Here is a 23,239-nt window from a genome sequence, read left to right as displayed (position 1 = left end):
CCAAAGAAAAACTTGTTCAACTGAAATTACACCCACACACTCAACAATCCATAGATTGTTCATGTAAATAAAAAAACATAGGGAGAGAAGCACCTTTCCTTTATCTCAAAATCTGTTAAATCCATGACAGTTTCCTCACCCCCTCTGGTAGTAAAGAGGGATTATTATCGGTGGATTTTATCGATTAATGTTTTATTATCAGAATAATAAAAATATGTAAAATATATGTAATATTGGTCGATAATTTATCAGTACCAATAATTATCGTGCATCCCTACTTTAATCATATGATTTCATGGATCACGGCATGATATCTACCTAGCATCATATAACCTACAAAATATCCTCATATCATTGTTTGTATTTATTTATATCAATACTAGGGATGAGAAATGATACAACTTTATTGATATAGATGCGTTATCAATTTTTCTTATCGATTCAATTCTTTATTGATTCTGTTAATAATTCTCTATGAATTTTCTTTTTAGAGAAAGTAGTCTATGTAGGTTTTCACTGTCAACAACTCAAATCTGATTGAGTGTCTTTCTCTCTGAACACTGAACAGAATATATGGCACCTTCAGTGAGAGTCAGTGACACCATCACTTCAATTACTGGTTTAAATAAACAGTTTTGATAACAAAATGTTTAACATCAAGTGTTGGGGAGGAAAAAATGCTAAAATATACACAAAAATCTCTCTTTTGGTGGAAATTTCACAGTTTAAACAAACTCCTCTCAGGATCTACAATCTCTGATCTTGAATTAGAATATAATACTAGGGATGCAACGATTTGTTGCCGTTGCCGATATATATCGCAATATTTTGAAATGGCCTCTCAGCAGCTGTATTTAATTCGGCCCCAAATGACAATAGTTTGGTGATAAAAATAGACTTTTCTATTGGATTTTTAATAAAATTGTTTGCAGAAAGTAAAAATCAATATATTATAAAGTCAAATTTAGGACTTCATTCAATCTTTTACTAATAAATCAAAAATACATAAATCATGAAATACTTTGTCTTTTGCAGTGTATGGAAAGTCCTGAATGTTTTCTATGTGATGTTTACTTTTGCTGACTATAAAATGATTATTTTCCTCATTAAGGGTGAAGCAAACCTACACAGAACTCCCCAATCATGCATGCATTAAATGGCCAAAACCCTGTAATCTAGCCCTCCATTCAGGCTCACAGCTGTGATTATATTAGTCCATTATCTGTGCTGATGAACGCTGGACCAGTTTCTGACAAGTTCATAACATGAGAGTGTCTTTAGTGCTTATTCAAGAAACTCTCCTGTGTGATCATGGTGGAAAAAGCTTGCCTGGAAGCAGGAACATTTTAACTTCTAGTTGTCTGTGTTTTGAACTGTAAGGCTGAGATAAGTCTCCGTACCTGAGGAGAAGTGGATCACATTTTTCCGTTGCTGGGCTGTCTTCTCTCCAAAATGTATGACTCTGGCAGGGAGTTTTCAGCAAAATGCTCGCGCCCAGGCAAATCTCGTAGTCTGGGTTAAGTGTCTTTTCAACAACACTGGGCTCATGTCTTTAGCGACGTGTTGTGTTACTGCCGTCGTTGTCTCGGAGACATCTTGCAGCGTATTTCAACGAATACCACGTGAGTTTGACCTCTTCCTTTTCAAAGTTGAACAACTGCTCAACACTGCAGAACCAGCGCTGTTTCTTGCTGTCTCAAAAGTCAAAAGTCTGTTTACCTTCCACTCTTCCTGCTTCTCACTGCTGATGCGCATGTGCAGAGGAGTTTTCTGGATGGGCGCAGGAGAGAGAGTGAGCTCTCTGCTGTGAGAGATGCATTCAGGGACAATGGGAGAAGCAAAACTTCAGTGAGAAATGCACGCTGACGGCTTAAAACTTCCACATTATCTATACTCGGATATTCGCGATATAGTCATTTTATATATCGTGGGTGGCAAAAGCCGGGATACATCAAATATACTTGATATATCGCCCAGCCCTAATGTAAGGCCTTGACAGCTTTTGTTTGTGTAAAGAAAAAAGCAAAATGATTTTGTGGATGCTATGAGAAGATCCCGTTTTCTTTAATAAAAATATTTGAAACATTAATGTAACACTATGGTGCTGAAGACAGAACCCAACACCTTTCCCTTTTAACTTCTAACTCAATAGTATAACGTTATGGTGGCATTTTTTTCCTCGCCACATTTTTTATCTCTGACGTAAACATGTTACAAAAGGAGTGATGCACATCATCTCTTTCACTACTTGTCAACACTTAAACAGTGAAGGGAACTCTATCCAACATACAATAATAAGGCTTTATATTTGTAAAAAAAAAAAATCATTCAACACTAACTATGTTAAAAGCCAAGACAAAAATGTTGCTAAGTTTAATAGTATAAGCAATAAAGTGTTACTAAATACATTTTTGAATAAAGAACTCTGACTTATTGCCTTTATCTTTACTTCTTACATGTTTGTAAGTAGATCAAGTTATTTTTTCTGCTGCAAGAGCAAAAAATTGAGCTGTCAAAGGCATCAAGGGATCCACAGGGTGGCACCCAACAAGTCGACTAATTGTTTCAGTAGTCGGTGACTAGTCAATGATAGGAAAAGTCGTTAGTTGCATCCCTATACAATAATACTGCTAAAAGATAACCCTTAAATTATTATAAAACTAGTCTCTGGATCCTTGATCTCTGGATGTATAAAGATAAAAAATTGAACTCCTGTACAAAATTAACAGTTCATGTGCAAAAACACGGATGCCTTGCATAAAATCCCTGTTCAATAGGTGTTGCACATTTTTTGAGATATTAGGCCACACTTTTAATAATAATAATAATAATAACTTTATTTATATAGCACTTTTTAAAACACACAGTTAGAAAGTGCTTCACAAAACCCAAAAGGGGCAGACAGATAAGCAAGCAAACATGACAAACATACCCCCAATAGGTAACACAAACAACATACTGAATGTTCAATTGCAGCACATGTACATACACACAGAAGTAAAACAGAGTGGGGTAGAGATTATAAAAAAGCTAATCTATAAAAATTAGTTTTTAGCAGCTTTTTAAAAGAGACTACAGATTGGGCAGACCTGATGTTACAAGGAAGAGTGTTCCAAAGTTTACGAGCTGCCAGTGTAAATGCACAATCACCGCTGGATTTAAAATTTGAACAGGGGGACTGTTGAAAGACGATCAAAGATGATGACTGCTAGAATAGCGACTCAGTAGTTCATTTATATATGTAGGAGCTAGCCCATGCAGGGCGTTGTATGTGATTAAAAAAATTTTGAAACTGATCCTAAAAGTAACTGGAAGCCAATGAAGTGATGCAAGAACTGGAGTGATATGGGCATGACGACTAGTGTGTGTTAATAACCTACCTGCGTTTTGTACAGACTGAAGACGTGACATGGAGGACTGATTAATGCCAGAGAGTAGAGAGTTACAGTAATCTAAGCGGGAAAAAATCAGGGGGTGGATTAAAATTTCAGTATGATTTGCTGTTAATATGTGTTTGATTTTTGCAATGTTTCTAAGCTGAAAGAAGCAGGATTCTACTACTGTAGTAACCTAATAGTCAAAGTTTAAATGATTTTCAAATACAACACCAAGATTCTTAGCAGAGGACTTGATATTGGTGGCCAGGGGTCCCATGTAGTGGCTGACCTCCTTATAAAAATGATCAGGGCCAATTACAAGAATGCCAGTTTTATCTGGGTTGAGACTGCTTTAGCCTATCTTTGTGACTGTAAGCCATGTTTACTTCTTTGAATTTTCTGTTCCTGCTCACAGTGCCGACTGCCCCTTATGAGACTGTGTTTTTCATGGCATGTGGAAGTAAGACATTGACAAGGGAATTGTTCAGATTAAATTTAAATGATTTCGATGGATTGAACCAATTGGAACTGGTTCTCAACTGGAACCTGTTCTCAATTCCCATCCTTATCAGTAACTATTGACAGGGTCACTTGTTCCAGTGTGTAATTTAAGAGACTGCATGCAGCATTTATTGACTAAGGTGAGGTGAAAAAGAGTTTCTTGGTTGGGACTTAATGACAAGGAGACATCGTCCTTTCTCTCTTCTGCTCTCTGTCTGTGTGTTATAGACAGTAACACTGACATGTGCATTTTAATGAGATGATGAGGTTATCTAATACCCGTATTAGCTTACTGGTAGATTTGACAGGCTGCAGGAGTTAATTCTTTAAAGGAGGGCAGCAGAAACACTTTCAGCGCCACTTCAATACAAACATTGTGCTAAGTTTAAGTAAAATTCTGCATCAATTTGTGTGCCTCTCTGTCTGGATTGCCCAGCGCTGCATTGCTTCTCTTTGTCTCCTGCCGTGTTTCCCAATCAGTCAGCTGTGCACTTCCATGTGACCAGCTGACGAGCAGAATTCTTGTTTGGATGAGAGCGTATGACCTAACAACAGACTGATTGGAAGATGTCAGCCCTAAAATCTACTATAAAACATCAGTTAATCATGGCTGTAGTTACTACAATGTAAGGGGTAAAATATTACCCCCATACACACGCTGGAACAATGCAAGTTACCTGGCCCTACATTCTATAATAAGAATCTAGTGTGAATTAACTCAACACAGTACAACAATTTGACTAGGGCTGACAGCTTCCATTTAGTTGGTCGAGTGTTTGGTCAACAAGCTTTTGTCTGACCAAGATCACCCTGGTCAGTGAGTCCCCTAACGCACTGACCAGGAGGCAGAAGCACTAGTGCGGAGCTGACTGATATATAGAGACGTGCTGCTGGGGACAGAGGAGCAATGCAGCTTTGGGAAATACAGGTAGGGATGCGCACAAAGCGCCACAGAGTGGGATATTTTCTGATATTTTTACAGCAGTAACGCTCAGAAACAATGCATCTTCAACTTGTCACAAAGTTGCACGCACGCTGTTGTATTGAAGTGACGCTGCAGTGTCTCTGCTTTGCCCACCGTCACAGCAGGAATTCCCATGGTCAGATTTTTCACCTGTCGGAAAATAGGCTGCATGGTATCATCTCCTTTTACAATATCCTTTAAGTGTTCACGTTAGCGTTAGCTTCTCTTACAGACAGACAGAAAGTAGAGGGGATAAAATGCGATGTCAGCTGGTCATTAAGTCCTGATGAAGTAACTTTTTCACTCTCACCTTGGTAAATAAATGCTACATGCTGTCTGTTTTATGCTTGTAAATGACAGCGCGGGCTCAATCATATGATCCTGTTATCAATTACCGTTATAAATGAATAAAAAACAATGATCTGAGGTTATTTTGTAGGCTGTATGAGTTTAAAGAGTTATCACCCTGGGATCATGGAGATCTTGTGATCAAAGGCAGGTGCAGGCTGATCGTCTCTCAATTAATTTTTTCTTTAGTATGACGTGATGAGCCTAAAAAAATGTATTAATGCTTCAAAAGCTTGTTATGTTCATTTTAGGATAATTTAGACTACCTAACAGGTGCAGTAAGGAACCTATATGGATTAAACTGGTCCTCAACAAGGTGGTTTTTAAAAAAAAAAAAAAAATTATTATTATTATTATTATTATTATTATTATCATCATTTGATTTGATTTGATTTTTTGTACCTGAACAACCAGTCGATTGTTTGGTGCCTGGGTGCGATTTTGGTCGACCAAGTTTTTCTTTGGTTGACTACAGGCCTAAATTTGACCTTAGTTTAATTTTAGTGACTGTTCCCTCAGCCATTTTTTTCTCACAGGCATATGTATTCAAATCATGTATGTCTCCTCTAAGTCTCTGTGTATGCACTCATACCCAGAAATGGGGATCCCACTCGTTTTGTTGACCAAGCGTTGGTTCCTGCAGGTCGCCACAGGAATGTTAGAAATGTTGCCTCCATTGTAAATCCCATCGGGCCAGAGAGAGAAACTTGGTGCCTCTGTCAATGCTGATGTGTATTTTAATGGTTGCAAGCATCATAGTATCACACAAGTTTCAAGACAGACCCAGTTAGGAGATTGAGCAGTAATTTCAGCACTCACAAGTATCCCCTTACCACTGCTGTGTTTATAGTAAATAGAACATGTTAGGTGGAACAAAAGTTTCTCTCAGAGAGAAAAAATACTTCCTTTATTTTGTATTTTTCCATGAAATTAATCCTTCCTAGGTGATTAAATGTGATTGTGTGTCAGAAAGAGAAAAAGATCGACAGCAGCTACCTGGTGTAGGTTGTGGGCTGGGCAGGGCTGCATCTGATGGGTGAGTCACCTGGACAACATGAGATGACTGGGCTTTTGTGTAAGGTGAGAAGCAGTGACACAGAGTTAGACAGAGGGAGAGCATGCGCTCCCAGTCACGCAACACTCTCTGTTGGCAGGCTATCTGTGTGTGTTTGGTAAACACACTATTACCTGAGATAGAGCTGGATGAAATATAGTCTTACCTGGCCACACAAACTTTATGTTTAAGACGTCTGAGAGCTTGTGATGTATATGTGTGTGTGTGGATGTCAGGGCAGTGTGATCTTATTATTGGGGAATATATGAGTCTGGGTATTATCCAATCTGACTGGGTCAGTGCTGGGAGTTTGCTGACTTTTCCTTCTAGGCCACTGAATATTTTCCTGTTTGGCTTCTGCTTTTGTCATGTGTGTGTCTGACATTTTCTCTCGATGTGAAAAGGAGGGTTTTCCTACATTATTATGCAAATGTGACTGCGCCTTCTTAATAATGCTTTGTGTAGAGACTAATCTGTGTCATTCAGAAGGAGCGCACTGTTCCTAAAGAGGAATCTGCTGTATCCCGTTGCCTCACACGCCACTGTCCTGCCCTCCCACGTCTCATCCTGTCTTGCCTTGTCCCGTGCAGTTACGGAAGTTTGAGCCCCACCCCTGGTTTGTCAGACCACTTTGGCACTGTATTGCGTAATGCCAAACGGCCCCTGTGCGTCACTGGGAGCACCCTTCCTACACACACATAAGCACGAGTGTAAACACAAGGAACAGGCAGATTGCATAGAGCCACACTCTCTCAATAGACTTGCCTTTATTTGCAGGGATCACACTCATGTTCTTGACTTGTTTAATCAGTCGTGCAATTTCAGATGTTTGTAGGTCTCTGTTCAGTGTTCTTTGTTACTGTTTGCAAATTTTACCTGGCCTCATTTTTCCCTGACTGGATCCGGTTTAATTTAAAACTTATTCAAACATTGTGCTAGACAATAATAACAACTAGGTAGCAGCGAGTCAGAGTAGAATGACCAACGACCATCTGTACAATAAGTCCCCAGTTTTTTGGGTATCAAACTTTGATAGAGCTGTGGGAACCAGAATGTCTAAAAATATGCTCATTTACCCAGATGGAAGCTGTTGTTGTGAAGGATGCAGCTGTGTGCACTTTAGTGAGCCATCACAGAGATTTCCCCTTTATTTAAAACAATGTGTCCTGCTGTTGAAACAGAAAAAATGTGATTAAGTGAAGGATCACAGCTTTGTCTTAAATACATTTTCTATAAGCTTACCACATTTGTATTAGAACAGTGCCACCTGTACCATGATATTTCTCTTGTTGAAATTGAATTAGTCCATCTACATGTCTATGTAAAAAAAATCTGATATATTTGAGAATGATCACTAAAAAAGGGGTGCATAATCAGGCAAAAGTGATGGGAAAACATGCAGGAAGTCTGCAGGACATGCCTGCGTTTAAGTAAATTGTATCTTTCTGTTTGAAGTATCAATTAGGCATGAACTCTCATCTACATTTAGTCTCTGGATAAAAATTAGGGACAGCAAAATCTTTGCAGGCTTTGCTTTTGTAAGCATATTCAGAAAGTTACACTGGCCCTGTGTGAACATATGAGAATGTACTGACAGCAAACAAAGCTCTTTGTGACGCAGGATGTAAAGCACTGATTCCCTACATGATTTGTGAAATACCCCTCCAGGAAGGGTGTCATTCTCACATTATAATAGCTGAAATGTAGGCTGTGCACGATGTTCTATTTAGCAATTTCACTTTTACTTTGACCCTAATAGAACATTAAATTACTCTTGAAATGACATTAAATTACTCTTATTTAGGTGTATTAAGAAAAATCCAGCAATTTAGTAATTGCCTTTTTAGCTCTTGCATAAAACAATTTAATGTAAATTGCTCGTGTTCAAAATAAAGAAGAATGCAGTCATACAAAGAAGGCTTATAACACCCTGTGCTGGAACTTTAACATCATGTCTCAAGAAGCATGTTGAAATGGAGATTTCCCCTCTAGATGTGTTCATTTCAGTTTTTCTGTGTAATTTAGTTTGATTTTGAGAACGTGTGTGGCCTTTGGGGTATTTCTAGTCAGCGGCATTGCTGTTATTGAGATAACTTGTTTTAGGTTTTGCCAAGTCAAAAACACAAGGCTGGCAGCTCAGTAAACTTTCAACACACACCCGAAATCCAACCTGCACCTCTCTTCCTTCCTTTGATTTCTCTGTTTTCACACTAGAAGTCTCATTGACACTGGTAAATAAACAAGATCCAGAAATGTAAACCAGAGCGGCCTTATCAAAGCCAGCGGGTCCTTAAGTATGCTAATGTCTCGCTCTAACAACTGGAACGGTCAAACATTAATAAATTTTGTCTGAAGTCAGCCCATATTTAAAACAGGCTCCTTCTTCTTGTGCTCCGTCTACTTTATCACTCTTTTATTGCCACTCTCCTGTGGGCACACATGCAGCCGTGTGTGTGTGGGTGTCAGCTGAGAAGGCAGTTAAAAAATATATTTCTATACCCTAGCTTTAGTTTCCATTGTTAATTTTTCCAGCTCTTTGATTAGCTTATTGTGTTGAAAGCTCCTAAAATTGTCTTGAGGCAGATTATATTTTCACTTTTGGAGTATTAATATGATAATATCAAATTGTCAACTTTCCTGTGGCTGTGCAAAATGAAGTCGAGGCAGACCTGGTAATTATTTGATCACAGCTTCTGCAGGATATTATCACTACTTTGCCAATAGGTGAATTTTAAAAACTAAGGACTGGCTGATAGAAAAGCCACCAATCAAATTAGTGCATTTTTTGTGATATATAGATAACCCTCACCCCTTTTGCACAGCTTTCTCCCTCTCTTTGGGGTGTTTTTCTGCTGTATTAAACTCTTACAGAGGGGAAATCAAAAGGGACTTTATACTTCTACAGATTACACTTGAAAGCAGAGGAAGACTTTCACTGATGTAGGAACTAAAAGGAAATGCATTTTAGATAGTGGCCCACATGTAACTGTTTTCGTATCATCAACTGTATTTGACTCATTGTTGTCTCTTTCTATTTATGATAAAACAAATGGGTCTTCCCCTCACTCAAAAATTCTTCCAAAAGGTGGACTCACTCCCACTCTTTATTGCACTCCTACTCTCTATATATCACTTGATTTTCCTTCTCCTCTCCGTCTCTTTCTATTCCGCAGGGACCACACATAGCATCAGTGACCTTGGCGGCCTACGAATGTGGCTCTGTGGATTTCCCCGAGCCACCCTATCCAGACCAAATAGTCTGTCCCCAGCAGGAAGCACATGCAGGAGGCTCTGATGCAGAGGGAGTGGGAGTGGAGTTGGCGGGGGCCGACGGGTTGGTGGGGTCAGCAGCAGGAAGCATCTCTCTCTGGACCATCATCTCCAAAGTCCGGCTGGAGGCTTGTATGTGGGTGAGTGCCTCAAACACAGACTGTGTGAAAGAGCAGCAAAAGTGCAGAAGTAAGATTATAAACATTTTTCATTACTTAGTTTTGGTTGCATCAACCTTGCACCTTTGCCTTAACCAGTTTGCATTTCAAGGTTTGGTGCTCAAGGTCTAAAAAAAATTCTCTTTTACAATAGAAAAGAAAAACAGACCTTTTTTCATACTTATTGCAAAAAAATCAGGGCAAACTATACATACCATTAACTCCCAGGAGCAGAAGCTAAGCACTGTCCCACAGAGCCAGAAATTTGATGGTCAAAGTATATTTCTGGCAACTAAACTGAACTTGCATTAAGGTACAAAGTTGGTTAAGCAACTTAATTCAACTATACAACTCATCTTAGCTGCAGCAAGTATGAAATTAAAAATGCACTGGCGAATCACAAAAAATGATTTGTATTATTTAGATAATTTATTTTGAATTTAAGAACCTTTTTTGTCAACAAAATAATTCTCTGTGGGTGTCAAGCATACCTTTTGAGTTCCCCATGTCCCTGCCCTCCACATTCAAAACATTACAAGCGTCACATTTGTTTGAACATTTGGCAAACATGAGATGGAATATATCAACCATTGAATATATAGTGATTTTAATTCTGCGCACCCATTGTGACAGTGTCATCACACGTCACAAGTTCACAAGTTACCAGCAACACAATTTTTTTTATTATTGTTTCACCTGCTAAGCCACAGAAACAGCTTAAATAGCTGCAGAACAACATTTATTTTCAGTTAACTCCATTCATAGTTTATGCTGCCTGTCCTCCTCAATTGTTTTGCTTTTGCAGGAGTTACAATAAAAGGGCATATTTGATATTTTAGGTCTCCTCAGACCATTTGAAACACTTTGTGGTCTCTGTGCCCTAATCTAAGAATCATGATGGTCACATGGAGCCTGAGAAAACTGCCTCATTATTCTTTTGCACTTCCTTTCCCCAGTATAGTTTCAAACTACAAATGACGTGAGTTTACATTCACAGAGTGGGTGCAAATATATTCATTGATAACCAATTTGCTTGGAAAACCCCAGCCCAGGGTGAATTTTCCTCACATAGTGTCAGTGGTTTCACACCTCTAACCAGCCTTTTGGTTGCTGAGAAAATCAGCTATTTTTAGTCAGCTGTTTTTTTATGAATTACAGAACGACAATTGCTTTACCACTTAGACTATGTATATAACATTGTGAACTTTTTCATGCAAGTACTTACATTTCAAAAAGGTTAACCTCTGATGCTGCCTAGTTCCACTTAGACAGGGGCTCTTGTGGTTTATCAATGACTCATATTTCTCAGAGTTACCATGAAACCGCTGCTGATGGCTCGTGTTACTGTCATAGCTTATACAGAATACAGAGGAACTCAAGAACAGATAATATACACCTCAGTGATCTAGAAGTCATGTAACATCGATTTCTTTGTAACTAAAACATACCAGTTGGTTTCTTTTTCTGTGGTGAGAAAGGCAGAACTGTAGAACTTCCAGAAAAGTGAACTTGGTCACAGGCAGAGCCTCTGAATTTTATCAGTGTTTGCTATCTTCTTTCAAGTTCTGCATAATGTGACACATGCTGAGGTGACAGGGAAATACAGATGCTCAACTACTTCTTTACTATGAAAACTTTACAGGAACCAGGGAGGCTTTCCATAAACTGTAGCTGCTTTTTAGGTTCCTTATTCTTTGCAACACATCAACTATGGTAAGCAACACAATAACACTCGTGCAGTTGCAAACTGGAAACATGTATAACCACACATGTAGAGAAAGAGTGCATCATTGTCAGTGTTGGGGTAGTTGCTTGTATTATTGGGATACCAAAGTTTAACTTAGATACCACTACCATGTTTAGTATAATGATACTTGATACTCAATACTGAAATAATACTGTTCAATACTCAATACTTAATGCATCAGGAACAGAATGCCCACAAGGGATATTTTATTAACAACCAGAAGTGTAGAAATACAAATATGTTTTAGAATTTAATATGTATATCCTATTTATCAGTGAAAAGTCTAAGTCTTCATTAGTATATGAGCCATTCTATTTAGTCACATACAGTGTGCTTATGCATAACAGTTTGCTAAATACATTATCAGAGGTACTGTACCTTTAATATCTTACTTCATATACAGTACTATACAACTTTTAGCATGTTTGGGCCAAAGATTGAGGCTGGAGTAAGGTGTAGATGGGTAAGATGTAAGCCACCTGATGGCATGATCAAGCAGAAGGAGGATTAACAAAACCCTGGTAGAGCTCTGGATGTCCTTGCATATTACCAGGGGCATGGGAAAATAATCTGTTGCAGAAATAACAAAGTCCAGACCTTTAGGACAGAGTGAGAGGTAGGTGTGGTGAGTAAGCATAGCCTAGTATACTGTACAGGTGCGTAGCAGGGATTCTATGAGTCCCTGGATGTTCCAAGGCCAGAAAACCAACGGTAGTCCCTGAATGTATTAACAGGGGGGAGAAGACCCGGACAAAAGAGATGCAGTCGAGTTTGATTTTGGCTTCTGAGCGACACACGTGTTGACATGTGCTGAGCTGGACTTTGGGTGGCTATGGCACATTGGGCCCTGTTATTAACCCTTACCCTACATGCCAAAAACATTAAAAATGTATGTGCATGACTGTATAGATAGGCAAGTTGCTAATCTGTGGTTTAATGGGGATGTAATATACAATATATGATGTATTTTAGACCTGCACTATGTAATGTTTGTGTTTTATTCTTTGAACATTGTAGATTCTAATGCTAACCTGACCCAATAACCTAATCCAACATAAATTAATTGTACTATTATGCAGTTACAGGACATTGAAGAGCAAGATTTTCTTTATCAAACATTCATTCATTCCATTTTGAATTAGTAACAAGATGCAACACAGAGGATTTCACCTTTAACAAGGGTTTGACTAGGCTCCATGGGCTGATAGCCATTGGGCTCAAATGTTCAAGTTTCAATGAAAGGGAGATAAGTTGTGATATTCATGGATTCAGTTTTTCTGATTATTTTTTTTTTAAGTATTTCTGAAATTATCACGGAAATATAGAATTCATATAATTTCTTCAGTTGAATTAAAATGAAATAAAATGAATTAAAAAATAATTGAATTGAGAGGAAAAGAACATCAGACTGACAGATGGGCAGACAAACAAAGAGACAGATGGTCAGAGAAGCATAGCCACAACAAAACAACTTTGCTAATAATAATACACGGACAAATAATACCAATGCCAACTATAACAATTGTCCAAATATGCCTTGTTGTGTTAAAACTAACTATACTTATTTAGAAACATGACCAATTGGCAATATCGACTGTTATTATAGAGATGTGTCTTACTTGTATCAATAAGACACCATAAATCGAAGCAAGCAGTCCACAACAATCGTGAGAATCTGCAAGAAGAGAGTACCCATTCTGAGAATGATACAAAGTTAGTGACGAACATCATTAGTGGTATGAGTACATACAGATGGATTGAGAGGAGATGGGAGCTCAGTATTTCCAGTTGCAGTCTCAGCCTGTAGAATAACAAGGGGAGACTGTAATGTACATGGCTGTGAAACTGTGATCCTTATGATATCCTAATGTCTGCACATGGGACACACCCCATCTTAATATATCTACGTCCTGCTGGTGTGTGATGTAAAACAGTCAGCATGCTTGATTTATTGATGACGCACTAAAGCTTTTTTGGCTTCAAACTGAAGTGAAATTCTTCTCTGAGTTGCAGCCAACGACAGCAGCAGATCCTTCCTGGGAGGTGTGACATAGTAGTCAGTTTTTGTGGGTGTGTGTGCCACCCAATCCCCTTGGATTCACCCCCCAGTCAGTGCCACACCTCTCCTGTAAGCCCAGCCTGGCACAGCTTCTGCTTGTCAGCTCTTCAGTTGGAGACACCTGTTGTGGCCAGGCTTTCAAAGCACCCTCCTCACGCCACTACTCCCATCCTCTGGATGCACTGGTGATGATGAGACGTGAGGCACTCCCCTCCTTACTCTACCACTGTACTTCTTCCGCTCTCAGCTTTCTCTTTCACTTTTTTTTGTCTTTTTTTTTGTTCCCTCTTGAAGCCTCAAGCCTGTCCTCTGCTGCAACCCCCTTAAGTGCACCACTTCAAACAACACCACTGTGCAGGTGGACGTATTCCACTGCCCCCTTGACAAATCCACACACACATTCACTCACACGCATATGCACGCTTACAAACAGAGGCAGAGCTTCTGAATGGAGCAGCTGCCAGGGAGATTAGGGCATGTCTCCATTATGAGAGAAAACTGGCAGATTTCATCAAAGGCTGCAGTGTTAACAAGAGAACAGGGTGTCCAGATTAAAGATGCAGTCTGCCAGCTTTTTTTGAGGTAGCACCGCCTCCTGAAGAATGATTGTTTGGGCTTGTTGTCGCTGCCATGGTTGCTAACTACCCACTAATCATCTTCTGGCTGTGCCACACAGCTTCATACGAGTAATGTGGCTGTGATTAGTTAGTTATGTCTTATGTCATTCTGGTAGAGGGATTGAGGCTTAGGTTGTGTGTGTTCCAGCCAAACAGCTGAACTTTTTTTTTTTTGTTGTTGTGCATCATAGGATGTCAGGGATGTGTTTGGGCTTGAACTTATCTGTAATTGTAACTTGCACTGACTGTTACCTTAGCATCTTCTCTCAACCCCCTTTGCAGCCTTTTTCCCCTCCTGTGCCTGGAAACAATAAAGTAATGAGCTGTGAGCAACTCCAAAAACACTGCATTTCTTGGCGGCTGATTTCATTGTGTTAATTAAGACTGTAACCTTCACCCCTAACTCCCCCCCCTCGTCCTCACGTTTTGGCGGTACGAACCCGGTGAACCGACCAAGAGCTGAGGATTTATTTCCCTCAAATCACTTCCGTTTTTCTCCTTAAGCCCCACTGCTTTATAGCTACAAGCTCCTTTTGGCTGTTAGATATCGATATCATGGTTCCTGCAGACCCCCCTGAGCTTGTTAGCACTTCTTAAATTTTCCAGAGACTCTGCATTCCACATGTCCAAAGTACGCTGGAACTGAACAGTCAGTGGTGCAGTGTGTTGATCTGCTGTTTAACGTTGCATCTGGTTTTTCACCTTTGTAAGACCTGAGTTTTTATGTGTCCATGATCTTTTAATAATCTGTAGGATTTTTGTTCTCATAAATCCTTTCCGTTTCATTCCCATTAAGTGCTCTGATCGCACAATCCCAGACGTCAAGCTGTGCAAGCTACTTTGGGTTGTGGATATTGATATTTTTGCCACATTAACCCCCCAGAATCCATGGTAACATGCTTGTTAAAATGACTAACCTGATATTAAAAGAAATTGAGAAGATTTACAGCACAACAACAAAGAGTAAATAAAAATAAGATATAAAGTTATAAAATCAGCCACAGCATCTAAATTCAAATGAACAAGGTTGATAGAAGAAATCCAGTTTGTAACACTCGCTACCGGAAAAATTATGTGGCACAAATGTATATCAGTTATTAATGTTTATCTGTTGTGTCTAATCAATTTCATGCTGGTATCTTGCAGGGATATACAGTATTCTTGGCACTGTGATATCCGTATCAGCAGATATTTGTTTAAAAGGTGAATTATCTATATGACTAGATGTGGAAATTTCTAACAGTTTTTACTACTGATATAAAAATCTACCCTTATCAGCTGTAAATATTGCCCATACAAACAAATAAGTTAGGGGAATTTTAGGCTAGACCAACAGACCTATGGCAGCTGTTCATCATCATTCCTTACACTTTAAATTTTCAGTTTCAAGGCCCAAGTTTTAAGTCTCAACTGCATTTGAATATCAATGTTGGTTTCAGCTAAAATTAATTTATAGGTATTGGCATATCAGATATTTGCAGAAATCCAATATCATGCATCCCTGCTATCATATATATTTAGCACATAAGATATTTTTACAAGGTAGAAAGTGACCTTTGGACAAAATGATTTAATATTATGGTCAAATGAGTGTGACACCTAAAGAAGTATTGAAATGATGTCAGCATTGACAGAGGTTTCGACTTCAGTTGGCCTTAATCTTCACAACTGGTGCACCTCTGGTTTCAGTCAATTAGTATAAATTATCAAAACTAAGGCCAGAACTCTTCATATATTCTGATAAACAAAACCGGTAATTTCTTGATTTCACACAAAATGCTTTAATTGCCTGCATTTTCTAAAATTATTGAACTCTGCTCTCATTTTTAATCTACAAACTGCAAATCACCACACACCTGCCTGCATGCCATTCTTCAAATGCAAAATTGGATAAAGGGCACAAACAAGTGGTGTCTGAGAGCATGATTAGACCAAATATTACCAAATATATAGGAGATGTTGTTTGAATACTTCTGATAAAATTAAAAAAAACAACTACTACATAAAACAAGGCTGAATTCTACGTAGATATAGTCCCTTCTTTTTACATGCTTTTGTCTTGCTAAAAGGTTATAAATGGGTTTTTAATGCAAATGTGAAACTCTTCCAGTACTGAAGTTGCTGTGCTGCCCTCAAAGGAATTTAGCTGTTGTAACCTTCTCCTAATTCTTCACAAGCTAACAACTGTGTGAGGTAAAATAATATTGAAGAAACAAACAGTTTCTGTTTCATACTTGTTACAAATATGTAAGTGAATGTTAGGAAGTATGTTATCATGTAATGAAATATTGTTCGAAGTTTAAAACCATTCAAACTCAAACTGAAATTGATCCTGGTTTAGGTGTGATTTTCTAGTGTGTTTCTAGAGACTATATAATTTCTTAATCGAAAGTGTTGCTAGTGTTTTGGTCCAGTATCTTATTCATTTCTGAGAATTTTTTTGATGAATGGAGTAAGTTTGGAGACGTTTGTTCTAGCTACATGTTTGTACTGCATCTTGATGCATTTTGTCTGAAAATCTTTAAACAAGGTAGAAGTAATCAGTTTTTCAGTTCCTTAAAAAAGTAACAATCTCTGTTTCTATATCCGTATTTGTTTATGTGTTTTCAGGGTGCAGGTACAGCTATTGGAGAACTTCCTCCATACTTCATGGCTCGAGCTGCACGGCTGTCAGGTGCTGACCCCAATGACGAGGACTACCAGAGGTTTGAAGAGCTGCTGGACCAGTCCCTCTCTGCTCAGGTGACCCCCTATTGCCCCTCTTCATCATGTTCACCCCCTGCTTTTATGTTACAGCTTCTTCTTCCTTCCCCCTCTCTCTCCCTCACTCATTACTCTCTAATACCTTTGCCCTTTACCACCCTCAAGCTTATTTCTCTATTTTCTCAGTTGTAGTATTTTTCCAAATTGGTCATCACAAACTCCCAGAGGTGAACTCTGTGCCAGATTTATCGTATTGTTCCTTGTGTGTGACCAAGCCCCACCCCTGTGTCTCAACGGTACAGCAGTCAAGTCCTTTCACAATAATATGACTAATGTAACAGAAATGATACACTGGAGTAAAATGTTCCCGCCATTTCCGTCCCTTCTTCATTTTGAAATTTCCTGTTAAAAAATGTTCTCATATCAAACATTTCTGCAAGTGTTTCAACAATGCCGAGCAGCTCACTGTAAATATTTATTTTTCCAACCTCTGGTGATTATGAATGAAGGAGGAATGAGGGGAAACTTGCGTGTGGTTTTGTAACGGCTTTCGTCAGACCCATCTGTCCTGACACAGTCTTCATCCTCAGGAATGCTTCTTTCCCTCCAACATGTGGGTCAAACAGTCAGACAGGTCAAGTGCAGTAAAACAACTGCATCCATACATGGATTTGAGCCCTACTGCAGATTCACTTGTTCTTTGCAAGTAAAACAAAGCAGAGAGTAGCAAACCATTAACAAGTAACACTTTTTTAGATTATTTCTCAGACGTCAGAGGATTTAAGAGTGATTTTTTCTGTTTTTTTTAAGGGGGCATACAGCATTTAGACTAGAAAAGAAATGTGTTAAATGTGTAGTATAATATTTGTGTTTATAAGAAATTAAAAAAACAAGGAATAATATGCTTTCTAACAAATCATTCACCCTGTTCTAAGCAAGATGCATCTTGACATTACACTCTTGTATCCTTTTATATATTTTTCCTATGCATTTATAAGCAAAAAGCTATCAAATGTATAATTTATTGATAACACCAGTTTATTTTGTTCAGTAATTTTCACAGAATTGTGTTGTATCTGGGTTGCTGAGGTGGGGCCAGAGTGTATGGGGATTACTTTACCATATTAACATTTGGTAGGGGGATATATATTAAGATCTACATATTAACTGTGTTTCTCTTACTAATACTTCTTTATTTCACAAGTGACTTCAATGTGCTTTTGCTTTCAATTCATGCTTTTGATAATCTACAAACACATAGACCAGTGTTCATTCACAAACATAGACACCATCATCTCCCCTCTAGCAGCATTCAGTCTCATTCTGTAGCTTTTTTAATGTCTATTTCTGCTTCTTGACAGTGTTTAACAGCAGTATGTTAAGGATGCTTAAATGACAGTAGATTCACTGTAAACTTTCACTAAGTATTTCATTGTCACCACAGGTGATCTGCATATGTGAAGGCTTGTTAACGATAACACATGCCACAGCAGTCATTAAAGACTAAACAAAGAGTGCGGAACAGCACCGACAGCAAGTAGTTGTAGAAAAATATTGAACAAAGGCATAAGATGTCACAGTTTTAATATGAGACACCTTTACTGTCTGTGCTTAATACTCTTAAACTTCCTGGAGGCACGTAACAGTGGACTTCTCTCTACTTCGCCCATTCTCAAAAGCATGTGATGGTGATTATATGTGGATATTATCATTAAGAAGAAAGCTGACAATCATGTATGGTCAGCCATGAAAATAGTGTGGGAAACGCTGCTATTCATTTAAGATGTAAAACATTTTACACTTTTGAACCTGAGCTTAGGTTGTGTCAAGAATGACAGATAAAGGGAAGACTACTTTTACGGTTGGATACTTTGATTAAAGAGATTAGAGCATCCTTTTTTACTTTTCCATTTCATATTACTTATAACATCTTGTTCTTCCATCATGATAGCTGTGACATGGAAAATTTCAGCAAACAACAGAAATATTTCAGAAATAATTTAAGTCCAGTTGTCTGAAACAAGTGAAAGATTTTTCCTGCAAGCCTGTAAATCTGTCTGACTGTGTAATACAACTGCTTTATTATGAACATGGAAACAAAATGAGATTAATTCATACAAATAACATTTTTTTTAAAAATTCCTAAATCAAGGATCCTCAAACAGGACCGGGGCCCCACTGCTGGGATCATTTGAAGCATTGGTTCCCAACCTGGGGTCTGGTACCCCTCAGGGGATCACCAAAGATCTCAGGGGGGGCGTGAGGCTTTGTCTGCTCTGAGGTTGCCAAATAAGATTATATTAACTAAGATCATGGCAAAATTCTTCTTAAATAGTTTAATTAAACATCTTTTGGTGTGATACACATACAATATATAAGTATTCACTTGCCCATCAGAATAATTGAAATCAGGTGTTCCAATCACTTCCATGGCCACAGGTGTGTAAAATCAAGCACCTAGGCATGCAGACTGTTTCTACAAACATTTGTGAAAGAATGGGTCGCTCTCAGGAGCTCAGTGAATTCCAGCATGGTACTGTGATAGGATGCCACCTGTGCAACAAGTCCAGTCATGAAATTTCTTCTCTCCTAAATATTCCACAGTCAACTGTCAGTAGTATTACAACAGTGGATTGGGAATGACAGCAACTCAGCCACGAAGTGGTAGGCCACGTAAAATGACAGAGCGGGGTCAGTCGATGCTAATGCTCATAGTGCGCAGAGGTTGCCAACTTTCTGCAGAGTCAATTGCCTCCAAACTTCATGTGGCCTTCAGAACAGTGCAGAGAGAGCTTCATGAAATGGGTTTCCATGGCCGAGCAGCTGCATCCGAGCCATACATCCCCAAGTGCAATGCAAAGCATCAGATGCAGTGGTGTAAAGCATGCCGCCACTGGAGAGCAGTGGAGACACGTTCTCTGGAGTGATGAATCGCGCATCTCCATCTAGCAATCTGATGGACGAGTCTGGGTTTGGTGGTTGTCAGGAGAACGGTACTTGTCTGACTGCATTGTGCCAAGTGTAAATTTGGTGGAGGGGGGATAATGGTGTGGGGTTGTTTTTCATGAGCTGGGCTAGGCCAAAGGAACTCTGAATGCTTCAGCATACCAAGAGGTTTTGGACAATTTCATGCTCCCAACTTTGTAGGAACAGTTTGGGGATGGCCCCTTCCTGTTCCAACATGACTGTGCACCAGTGCACAAAGCACGGTCCATAAAGACATGGATGAGAGAGTTTGGTGTGGATGAACTTGACTGGCCTGCACAGAGTCCTGACCTCAAACTTACTGAGACTGAGAGCCAGGCCTTCTTGTCCAACATCAGTGTGTGACCTCACAAATGCGCTTCTGGAAGAATGGTCAAAAATTCCCATAAACACTCCTAAATCTTGTGAAAAGCCTTCCCAGAAGAGTTGAAGCTGTTAAAGCTGCAAAGGGTGGGCTGACATCATATTAAACCCTAAAAAATGAAGAATGGGATGTCACTAAAGTTCATATGCGAGTCAAAGCAGGTGGGCGAATATTGGCAATATAGTGTATATAGATCTATTTTGTTCATGAAAACGTCAAATTGATGTTGATTTTTGACAGCAATCTTATCGCTTTTTAGTGTGTGTGGGTCTCAGATAGGCTCTGCTTTTCTTAGGTGGCGGGGGGGGGCAAGAAAGGTGGGGAGCCACTCATTTAAAGTTAAATGTTATTTTCCTCTCATCTCCCCCACATCTACCTGTATGGGTACCCTGGAATATTTGTGACCTTTGCTCAATAACTGATGCCAGAGTAGGTATTTTATCAATGGCTGGTTCACATGTTCTTAATTTTATGACCCCAGGTGGAAGCAGGTGATTCTCTGTCACATACACATACTGGTTTACTCTGTTTGTTCCTGCCCTGCTTGTGCTTACATTGTGTTTAAAAAAAAAAATATATATATATATATGTATATAAAGATCTTTAAATAAATCATGTAATTTATTATGTTTTAAATTAAATATGAGATCTGTTAGAAGACCAGAGTAGTGTTACAATCAGACCTAAAGTGGAGCTTTATATGTGTTAATGAGGGTTGGTTCTTCTAAAAGAGAGCATTGCATCAACCACTTTAATTTCCACTGCATGCATTTTGCACTTTGCAGTCTAGCCTTAAGCCAAGAGACGTTTCAAGACACTTAATACTGAAACCAATACAAGGAAGTAAAAAACAAGTGTGGTAAGTAGAATACGTGCTTATGTTCAAAGAGCCGGGCTGCTGCGTCTACTGTACGGTCCACTCATACTGATGTTGTGGACAGCTGGATAGGTTGGCACCAGCATCAGACCACATGTGTGAGTGGAGCTCTGACATCACTTACTGATAAAGTGCTGCTTCCCACCGAATCAGTGAGAAAAGCGCAGAGACAGTGGACGAGCGGCACAAACAGGCGGCGTGGGGAAGATGAGATTTTGTCTAAGAAATCATCCCAGTGTTGAAGAGCTCCTGCGTGTCCCATCGCATACAAACGAAAGAGTGTGACGCAGGAGGAGCATCGCATTTTTGCCTTGTATCCATGATACGAGGACAGATTAGGAATGACGCTGCATCTGCTACTTTCTTTCTTTCTCTGATATTGTTTCTTTTTCTGTCCCTCTCCTCCTCTACTCTTATGCTTTCTCACGCACTTTTCAACTCCCACTGTGCGTCTCACTCTCCTCTTTCTCTCTCTCTCTCTCTCTCTCTCTCTCTGTATTTCTCTCACTCTCTCTTTGATGATATGCCACAGCTGTGTGTATGTATATAATGTGTGCTCCTCATGTGATTGGACAGCATCTGGAGGAAGGTTGCCTGCTCCAGCGAAGACCTGCTACATACGGAAACATTTTTTCTCACACCAGGGCTTTCACTGCCACTCGGATGTTCTCAGGGTTCCCTCTTTGGCTCCAGGAGATTCTCCAGCATGCCTTTGTTTTTTTCTTATCTCCACTTTGAAACATCTTTGAAAGGGGGAAACGGAAGAGCCCATCAGCTTTGGATTTCTGTCAATTTTTAATTACAAATTGCTTATCAGTGAATGTAGACCAAAGTGGAAACAGACTGCCCTGAACTTGGACTAGAGGAGCTTTGGTATCGTTTGATCTTTGTGTATTAGATAGGAAGTGGTTGAATTTGGTCCTGAAGGATGTGACACCCCTCCACACACACATGTTTAGAGCTCTCCCACACACACCCTGTGGCAGCAGCTGGATTAGGATGCTGACTTGGTCCCTCTATCATAGAGGACTGTAGGTGCCAACAGCTTGACTTAAACCCAGTGGTATTTCTCCAAACCAGCACGTGCCAACTTCCTGCCACAAGTGCACGTGATGCACAGAAGCAGCACGGCACTCCGGGGTTTTTTTTCTCATTCATTCAACAGAGCTATTCAAGAATAATGAAGTCATGCTTTTCTAACGGCTCCAGACGCTGATGTCATGAACATCAGGTTCTTTTTTCCCCTCTTAAATCTTGAGCTCAGAGCTCTCGTGTGCAGGAGAGGAATCCTCAGACCGCCTCGGAGGATTCTGCCTCCATGGATCCGGTTCATGGCTGCTTGTAACCTGATAATGAAGTTATTTCCTGCCTTGTGTGTATTTTTTTCATACGGCACGGAAGGGGTTAACAGGCTGTGAATTCTTGATTGCCAACTCTCAGGATCGTATCTCCTGTAACTCAAATCAGGGCCATCTGCGCTGGGCGTATGCCTGCCTTCCCCCCTGGCCTACTGCACTCAAAGGCTCTCTGTGCTGTGGTTTGCCCATCCCCGTCACGTGACTTCTCTGAAAGTGCCCCCTCCCTCCTCCTCCCTCTTTATTTCCAGTAAACTGTTTGAAAGGAGGGGGGTGAGTCAGAGTAAAACCAGCTTCCCTTTAACCACAGCTTGTTAAAGAATTTGTCAACGTGGACTCAGGGGTGCATTTTTTATGTGCGTGTGTGCCTTAAAGTGTTTGTCCATATAGATTTCAACGTACAGCTCATCTCTTTATTCCCTCTTGGAAGGAGACTGGGGCTCTCTATTGCGTCAGGACTCCTTAATCACTCCACTTCCTGTGGCAGAGCGAGCAGGCGCGGGCTTGTTGGAGTTAATGAGATGAACTTTAGCCGTCATCGTGTCGGGGGGCTTGCGACCGCTCCGGAGATGGGTGTCTTCTGTGTGAAAGACTTTCATTGAGAAAAAAAAGAAAACAGAGAGAGAGAGCGAGAGAGAAAAAAATGTGTGTGGGTGTTGACTTGTGTATAGGCTATGCATAGATTTTTCCTTGTCTGACACTTTGATTTTCCACATGGAGCAGAGTGCCTTGTCGCTGCCTGCTTTTTGTCTCTGTTTGAACTCTGTATTTCATCAGCATACCCAAACACAACTGCTCTGCCAACTTTTTCTTGTGAAAACACACTTTTTTTTAGAGGGAAATCCCTCTTGCAACTTAAA

At 39.7% G+C, this 23,239-nt stretch overlaps 1 protein-coding gene across 2 annotated transcripts in view; it reads left to right on the top strand.

The window, feature by feature from the left end:
- The window catches only part of LOC121519190 (vacuole membrane protein 1-like), a 106,964-nt gene that overhangs the window by 34,744 nt on the left and 48,981 nt on the right, over positions 1-23,239 (top strand). For both annotated transcript variants that reach the window (XM_041802019.1, XM_041802018.1), the window contains exons 6-7: positions 9,418-9,654; positions 16,706-16,837. In XM_041802019.1, the coding sequence (XP_041657953.1) occupies positions 9,418-9,654; positions 16,706-16,837 (369 nt within the window). The remainder of the gene's footprint in view (positions 1-9,417; positions 9,655-16,705; positions 16,838-23,239) is intronic.

This window comes from Cheilinus undulatus, linkage group 12, assembly GCF_018320785.1.
Source record: "Cheilinus undulatus linkage group 12, ASM1832078v1, whole genome shotgun sequence".
Taxonomy (NCBI): Eukaryota; Metazoa; Chordata; class Actinopteri; order Labriformes; family Labridae; genus Cheilinus; species Cheilinus undulatus.
The sequence above is the reverse complement of the archived record's forward strand: the minus strand, read 5'-3'. Positions and strand labels throughout refer to the sequence as shown.